This window comes from Lolium rigidum, chromosome 1, assembly GCF_022539505.1.
Source record: "Lolium rigidum isolate FL_2022 chromosome 1, APGP_CSIRO_Lrig_0.1, whole genome shotgun sequence".
In the NCBI taxonomy this organism is placed as follows: Eukaryota; Viridiplantae; Streptophyta; class Magnoliopsida; order Poales; family Poaceae; genus Lolium; species Lolium rigidum.
Window position 1 is genome coordinate 215849123 of NC_061508.1, and position 8987 is coordinate 215858109.

General features: G+C 42.5%; 1 protein-coding gene across 1 annotated transcript; it reads left to right on the forward strand.

Moving 5' to 3' along the window:
- The first annotated feature begins 2309 nt into the window (after positions 1–2309).
- On the forward strand, positions 2310–7521 carry LOC124689841 (probable UDP-arabinose 4-epimerase 3). The gene is made up of 11 exons (XM_047223309.1): positions 2310–2470; positions 3088–3218; positions 3910–4034; positions 5001–5114; positions 5205–5312; positions 5404–5495; positions 5656–5797; positions 6013–6107; positions 6187–6316; positions 6501–6645; positions 6965–7521. The coding sequence occupies exons 2-11, from the start codon at positions 3179–3181 to the stop codon at positions 7189–7191; spliced, it is 1218 nt and encodes a 405-aa protein (XP_047079265.1). The 5' UTR covers positions 2310–2470; positions 3088–3178; the 3' UTR covers positions 7192–7521.
- Positions 7522–8987: the final 1466 nt, after the last annotated feature.

The following is an 8987-nucleotide window of genomic DNA, read 5'->3' on the forward strand; positions in this document are numbered from 1 at the left end:
AAAGCTGCAGGGTTTGCCAAGCCGGAGCAGACTTGCGGTGGAGGAGAGAGGGGGCAGACTTTGGTGTGTCAGGGGCGAATGGTCGGCTGCCCCTCTCCTCTATTTATAGAGGGAGGGGCGGCCAAGGCAGCCCCTTGGGCCCCACCAGCGCACAGAAGGAAAGGGGGATCAGAAATCATCCCCTTCCAAGTTTGCTTCCCCTTCCAAAGTTGCTCCCTCGATTTTAGGGATTTGATCTTATCCTCCGGGATTTGATCTTATCCCTAGGGGGCTGGCCTGCTGGGCCTTTAGGGCTTGGTGCCCCTGGCCCATTAGGCCAGGCTGCACTCCCTTGGCCCATGTGGTCCCTCCCGGGGTGGTGGGCCCACCTGTGGCCCTCTAGAACCTTCTAGAAGCTCTGGTAAAACACCGAAACTTTTTCTGAACCCCGGAAAATAACTTCCCTTATATGAATCTTATTCTCCGGACCATTCCGGACCTCCTCTTGATGTCCTGGATCCCATCCGAGACTCCGAACAAACTTCGGTCTCCATCTCATATTCTGAATCTACTTATGCGACATCGAACCTTAAGCGCGTCACCCTACAGTTCGTGAACTATGCAGACATGGTCGAGACTCCTCTCCGACCAATAACCAGTAACGGGATCTGGAGATCCATAATGGCTCCGACACATTCAGCGATAACTTAGTAATCGATTGAACCATTTACATACGATACCAATTCCCTCTGTCATGCGATACTTTACTTGTCCGAGGTTCGATCATCGGTATCTCCATACCTAGTTCAACCTCGTTTCCGACAAGTACTCTTTACTCGTACCGTGGTATGTCATCTCTTGTGACCTAGTCACATGCTTGTAAGCTAACCAGACGACATACCACCGAGAGGGCCCAGAGTATATCTATCCGTCATCGGATGGACAAATCCCACTCTTGATCCATATGCCTCAACTCGCACTTTCCGAATACTTAATCCCATCTTTATAACCACCCATTTACGCAATGGCGTTTGATGTAATCAAAGCATCCTTCCGGTGTAAGGGATTTACATGATCTCATGGTCGAAGGACTAGGTAACTATGTATTGAAAGCTTATAGCAAGTTGAACTTAATGACTTGATCTCATGCTACACTTATTTGGGTGTGTGTCCATTATATCATTCATCCAATGACATAACCTTGTTATTAACAACATCCAATGTTCATGATCACGAAACCATGATCATCTATTAATCAACAAGCTAGTTATACAAGAGGCTTACTAGGGACTCCTTGTTGTTTACATAACACACATGTATCAATGTTTCGGTTAATACAATTATAGCATGGTATGCAAACATTTATCATAAACACAAAGATATAATAATAGCTATTTTATTATTGCCTCTTGGGCATATCTCCAACAATAACTACATATTATACGACATGACAATTGATATGCTAGGGCATAAGAAATTTGGTATATAAAAGTTCATAGCTAATAAACATATTAGAGGGATACATGGCACGATTTCTAATCCAACATGACTAACCTAACAATACCTCACAGATCTACTAACCCCTAACTACAAGAATAACCAACATATAGTCACACATGTAAAACCATAACAATTCGGGACTAAATAATCGATTTGGGGATGAACTAGGGTTACCCAAAACCGGTCAAACCAACGCTAACAACCAAAAATACTGAGGGAAATCGATGGGGAATACCTTCAGATTTCGGAGGGGAAGGAAATCAACCAAAGAGAGGGAAGGATTGGAGGCTTTAGAGTAGGGATTTGAGGGGTGGGGAGAGGGGCGGCGACGGCGCCATGCGTCTGCTCCTGCTTGTGTTTTCTGGACGAAGGGGTATCGAAGGGCAGCAGCCCGATTAGAACTTATGTTAGGGAGCACGGCGTCATTCGGGGCGGAGCCGAACTACACAACTTGGCGCCGTCCGGGACGGAGCCAAGCTTCTTAGTTGCGGGCCCCGCAACAGCCGTTGACCGCCACGCTTAGCGCCGCTGACCGCGGTGTCGTGGAAACACGCCGCTATCAGCCGCGACGTCGTGTTGTGGTGCTTGGCTCTGCCTGGTAGAGCGCCAAGCAAGTAGGTTAATTTGTGAAATCTTTTCTAGAACAGGTTATTTGTGTTTGTTACCAAAAATATGTTAGTTTTGTCAAAATCGACCGTGAAGTGCAGGTGGTGATAGATTCCCAACAGCAAACAATATAGAAGTAATAAATCCTGAAACTTCAATGTCTGTCCTGGTTCCAAGGGAGTGCCTACCCTAGAGTGAGAGAGAGAGAAGGAGGAAGCAACAGCAAAGAAAGGACTTTTGCAACTCTACTTCTCCTGTCCAGACGAGGACTCGGTCCAGACACACCACCCCAACGACCCCTCTCCCCTCCTACTCTCCCGTGTGTTCTCCTACTTCTCCTCTCCGACGGAGGCATCTCCTCCTGCCCCCTACCTCGGCGCACACGGTGAGCTCCTGCCGCCCCAGCTCCACGGCTGCATTTCCCGGACGGTTTTCTTGATCTGGCTTCGTGGTACCGGAACTTTCTTCCGGTTCTTGGGTCGGATCGGGGGTTTCCTCATTCATGGTCATGCGTTTCTTGGACACTGTGGGGCTTGGTTGGGATTCAGACGGCGGAAGCGCCGTCTTGATGCGATTCGGGCCGGGAATTGGGTTGTTTTTTTATCCACGGACGGGGCGGTCGATCTGCGTGCATTGTTTCGCTCTGTTCCCCAGTTGTTCGTGTTTGTGGATTTCTCTAGCCTTGTGTTTCGTGCTGCTCCTTTTGGATCTACTGCGATTGCCATGCCGGAAGGCTCCATCTATGGCGCATTCTCTCGAACTCGAGATCTCGCGCTCTTTGGTTTCTCTTTCTCTAAATTCGAGATCAAGGCCACCGAATTGACTTTTGGAGCTGGAATCTTTTACCAATTCGAATTGCATCGCTGTTTTTGCCCTGATTGAATTGGCTTCCTTGAGATGTTTTTCTGTCCAGCGCATGCCGTTCTTGCCATGATTGAATTGGCTGCCATGGGATGATTTTGTGCCCCTGTAACTAACGCACGCTGTGTGCTGGTTCTGCAGGGATTCCACCATTGGCAGAAAAGATCAAGGCGGTGACGGGGAGTAGGGGTTCCACCATTGGCTGCTTCGTCTGAAGGAGAAGGAATCTTACATGATCCCTGTAAACAGGAGGGGAACTCAGCCTAGGGCTGGTAGATCTCTGTGCCCTTCTCCTTGGCTATTACTCTTGCTTTAGATACACAGATGGCTTTTTCACCCCAATAAGCATGAGTGCCCCACCAGTAGCAGCCATTGTTTATGTTTGGTTGGACTATCGAATTCATGCCCCCATGATATAAAGTGATTTTTCATAACTCCACCTGAAAAGCTGTCATTTCTTTAGAACTTACAGTGGGTTTCACTTTGGCGTACACATGCTTAGCTATGCCTACTTATATAAGTTGAATTGTGGTACTGTTTTCAGTGGTGTTTCTTCTGCCTGAAGGAATGCCTGTTATATCGACATTAAAGATTTCAGTGGCTAGAAAGATAGGCAAGTTGAAGTAAAGCTATTAGGTGCAGTATTTAAACTGAAGTCAACTGGGCATGTGCACCCATAGACCATAGGCCCATAGCAGTTTAGTCTTTAAGCAAAGCTGTCACTTTGTTGCGGTCGCATTTTAAGCCAAGTCCACAGTATAATTACTGGTTGCTGCACATTTGCAGCAAAGAGAGGTTCATTTATCTATGAGGTTCATCCCTCTCTGGTTCATTGTTCTAACCAACTACCATGCTTCGTTGATCTGATCATGAGTATGCTTCAATTTAATCAACCAGCTTTAAATTCATAATGATTACTTGTATGGTTGTTTCCTTTATGGCCAATGTTTCTGTTGTTGGTAGGGATGGAGTACTTCGATGCTAGGCGTAAACCACATAATCTTGGGAAAGTTGTTGTGGCCCTGGTCCTCATAACACTCTGTATATTTGTTCTGAAGCAATCTCCTGTTTTTGGTGGGACTAGCGTGGTAAGATGTCCACTATCTCTTATCCTTTTTCCTCCAATCATATTCCTTTAATCTGCTTTTGTGTATTAGTTTTGCTCACGTCTCACAACATAAATTAAAGATCACATCCATCTACCTATAGGTATTGGCTCCCCAAACACCTTTCTGAGCTTCTTTCTCTTTTGTTTTCTTGCTACACACTTCATCAAATAATCTATTTTAGTCTCAAGCAACTGTAAAAGTAACAGAAAAGCATATGATATGACTTGGGCTATGGAATACGTCCTTGTATAATCAACATAAAAAAAGATGAGAAGTATTCTGGTTTTTCCCACACACATCTTTACTTCTCCTCTTTGTAATGCTAGCAAACAGATGATGAAATTGACATCCTTCTAGACAATAGCCTTTGTTATCGCATGCAGTTTATGTTAGGTCATACATATTGAACTTCCATGACTGTTTGTTGCCACTTCTTGCCTTCTTGGTGATATTAGCTTGTATCCATGCGATGGTAGTTGAACAGCTAAGCCATCTGAATAAATCTGCCTACTTTTTCCTGTTGAAGAATATGATTAGGTGAATTTGCAGATGTAGATATATCATAAATCTGAAATGACATGTTAACAATCTAGCGCTTTTTTTTGTAAGACATTTAGTGTCTGTTGTTAAATGCAGTTAAAATGCATTGACTTTGTTCTGTAAAGTCATAATATAAAGTTGATGTACATATATAAATTTGAGTCATGGTGCATGTGGTGAAACTGTGGGTATGAAATCACCGGAGCTCAAGAAATTTTGTGAGTTATTAATACCAATTTAATTTGGTGTTAGACAAGAAAGTAAAGTGTGCATCAATTTCTGTTACTCACACTTTTCATCACTTCATGCATGGTCTGCTTATAGGACTATCATGGTATTCTTACATCTTCATTCACATAAATTTATAACTGTAAAAATACTAATTCTCGTGCATGCATCCTGCAGTTTTCTCGGCATGAACCTGGGGTTACCCATGTCTTAGTAACGGGAGGTGCTGGCTATATTGGTTCACATGCCTCATTGCGGCTGTTAAAGGACAACTATCGAGTTACCATTGTGGTAATTCATTTTTTTGTTTGTGTTGAATATCTGTTGTTATGTGGATCTTCATCCTTGATCCTTGATGATGAATTACATTTATTCTTGTAGGACAATCTTTCTAGAGGAAACAAGGGAGCAGTAAAGGTTCTCCAAGAATTGTTTCCGGAGCCTGGTAGACTTCAATTCATCTATGCAGATCTTGGGGATCAAAAATCGGTATCCTAATTTTATGCTTATAACACTACATACATGTACTCCCTTTGAATTATATATTAAAGTTCTTGTTTTTTACTTAACTGGACTCCAGGTCAACAAGATATTTGCTGAAAATGCATTTGATGCTGTGATGCACTTTGCTGCTGTTGCCTACGTGGGTGAGAGTACATTGGAACCCCTTAGGTAAGTCATTGCCTCATTGAGTTTGAGGGCCCCACTTACCTTGTTAAGCCCCCAAAACTTCTTTTGTTATTCACCAGGGGGTACTGTAGCATTTGATGATTTTGTAGTAAGTTCCTCAGATAATTCTTGTACTGATTTTACAGTCTCAATTACTTTGCAGGTATTATCACAATATTACATCGAACACCTTACTGATTTTGGAGGCTATGGCTTCTCATGGAGTCAAGACACTTATTTACTCTAGTACCTGTGCCACATATGGAGAACCGGAGAAGATGCCTATAATAGAAACTACACCTCAGGTTGTTACTCTTAAACCGGCTTATAGAAGAGGTGGTTATTTTACAAATGGAATGTTCTTGTTTCATCTTCGTATTGCTGAAAAGGCAAACCCAGGGCTGCTAATGAAATGTTTTATTATTTACCTTCGCTACTATTGGTCTCATGTAACCTGTCATATTTTTCATATATTTGTGGTATTATATTCCTAATTACTTTATACTGTACCTTGGTGTAGCTCCCAATTAACCCCTATGGAAAAGCCAAGAAAATGGCAGAGGACATCATACTAGATTTCTCGAAGAGAACAGATATGGCTGTCATGATTTTAAGGTGGATTGATTCTCGACTTGTACAAATTAGGAATTTAGCACAAAATTGATTTGGACTGACATGAAAACTTCTGTCTTAGATATTTCAATGTTATCGGATCAGACCCAGAGGGAAGACTAGGTGAGGCTCCTAGGCCTGAGCTACGAGAGCATGGAAGGATATCCGGGGCATGCTTTGATGCCGCATTAGGAATCCTTCCAGGATTGAAGGTACAGTTCTCTTGTATACTGTCTGTAGCAGGGTCCCTGGATAGTTTAGTCTATGTCCGCATATGAAGTTATCATTTATAAACATAATACTCATGCTTTTCTTGATGAAGTAGCACACCTGTATTGTTGAGTGTACTAGATGATGTAGGGGTAAAACTGATGAATTTTGACAAATCATTTACAGGTTAAAGGAACAGATTATCCTACAGCTGATGGTACCTGCATAAGAGACTACATTGATGTCACAGATCTAGTCGATGCTCATGTGAAAGCGCTCGACAAGGCAGAGCCTAGTAAAGTTAGCATTTACAATGTTGGCACTGGAAGAGGTTCGAAAATACACGAGTTCTCTTTCTAGTTTACTTGTCTGCACTTAATTATTTTATCACTAGTAAAGCATGTCTTTTAATTAAATGGTCCGTAGTATATATGAAAAATTGGCACAGCAGAACATGCAAAGAGTCACAGAACCAAAGGAATATTCTTTACTGAGTGTACATAAAAACCTGCGTAAAGGTTATATCGCTAGGTGTATTATACTGGAAGAATAATTGAACTTGAACTATCAAATCATGTCCAAATCAATCTACCCTGTTCCATGTGCTCACTAAATAATTTCCTCTGATGTTTCTATGATCCTCTTTTCAGGTCGTTCTGTTAAGGAGTTTGTGGATGCCTGCAAACAGGCAACTGGGGTTGACATCAAAGTTGAGTACCTCAGCAGGAGGCCAGGAGATTATGCTGAAGTGTTCAGTGACCCTACGAAGATCAACAATGAGCTCAACTGGACTGCTCAACATACCAATCTCAAGGAGAGCCTGTCGGTCGCATGGAGATGGCAGAAGTCACATCCACGTGGCTACGGGACAAACTAAATAGAGCCTGCAGTCAATAACTCTGCTGAAATCGTTGATACATATTGATTCTGTAGTTAGTGGTATAGGATCTTGGCACCTGGTTTTTTGTTCTTCCTTTTTCTGTTTTTGAAAGGTTTGCTTTTGTTGGTGGAAATATAATCGGCGATCTGGATATGCTGGAAATCCTATAAGCATTCCTGTACTTAAGAGCAAATTGCTGATTGAAAGAATTGTACATTTCTTCTGCCATTCAAATCTGTACGGTTAACCGAACCTGCTCGAAATTCATGATGTTTTTGGCTCTGGCTATGCGAAACATATTTTTGCGCACATTTTGTGCTGCTGCAACCTTACGGAGTCATGGAGAATGGTGCCATATAGTGCCTTTTAGGATGTATTCAGACACATGGTTACTAGTGTGAACTGCAGTGGCGACGAACTATCCTCCATCTAACCAAAATTAGGAAAGCACGTTTGGAAGGATTGCCTGAATTCGTCGAAAACCCTGCATCCAGCAAGGATAGATGTATCCTTTGCGCAAAATTCCTTGAAGGAATTCTACGCCTGATAAAAATCAGAAGAACAAAAAAGCAGGTGCCACACAAATCAGCAGCCCTAACAGCAACAGGACCGCATGTGATCAGTATTGTTATGTAGGGCATTCAATAGTGAGATCTAGCCAGCAGTTTGGTGAGCAGTGCTTTTTTGGGTGCTCGTGTGCAATGAAAACAGGAACAAAAACAGGTGATTGAAGCACTAGCAACTTTGCTGCAGCAACATGCGACCAAACTAGGCAGTACTACATGTACCGATGTACGGAGTATGCAACAGAACACATACGGATAGGACTGAATTGTGCAAGCACCTACCACCAGACAACTCCCTTTTTTGGCTATCACGCCAAGTCTCCCAATTCGTTGCCCATGGAAAACAGTGTGCGCGCACATTTCATTTATGGTAAGTAGCTGTGCTTGCTTCACCTGCCGTTCCATGCATCGCCTGCTACTCTCACCCACTGGTCTTTGTTCCCACTACTATGAATTCTCTGCTAACCACGGCAAACAGTTTCAGGTGAAGAGACTTCTCCAGCGCCAACTTTGATCAATTAATCTGAACTTAATTTTACAACTTCTACAAACTTGCTGTATTGTCACATAATTGATTCCATGCTTGTCTCTGCTTCAGACATGAACACAATGTGGTACCTGAGCCTTCCTGTAATCAGGAGAGTTTGTATTCACACCCTGACCATGACACCTAGCCTTCGCCATGGTCGCCGTCTGGGAACGAGAGGAGTCGTGATTTTATCAGCTAGAAGAAAGAGTTGTGGTGACGTGATCTCTGCGAAACGATGTGAATAGACTTGGGCTGGGTTTAGCCAATGTTTAGAACGTATACGCATTTGGGCCTTGGCTACTGGGCTTAGCACAGGTCCATCTGCAAGACATAAATGAAAAATCCTCCACCTTAAAAGAGTATCGGTTTATTATGGTTTCTTTGATAAATAAGATGATGTTGTAACACTACACCGGCTGGGAGAAATAATCTACTACCTCCATCCAAGGCTTAAGGCCTATATTTTTTTCAGAAAATCAAACAAGTAAAGTTTGACCAATTTTTTAGGAGAATTTATGAACAAATACAATATTTTGTAGGTACCATATGAAAATATATTTCATTATCTATCTAATGATATTGATTTTCTACTTTTCATGTTAATGATTTTTGATAAAAACTTAGACAAATTTAACATAGTTTGACTTTTTGAAAAAAATATAGGCCTTAAGCCTTGGGATGGAGGTAGTAGCTACTAG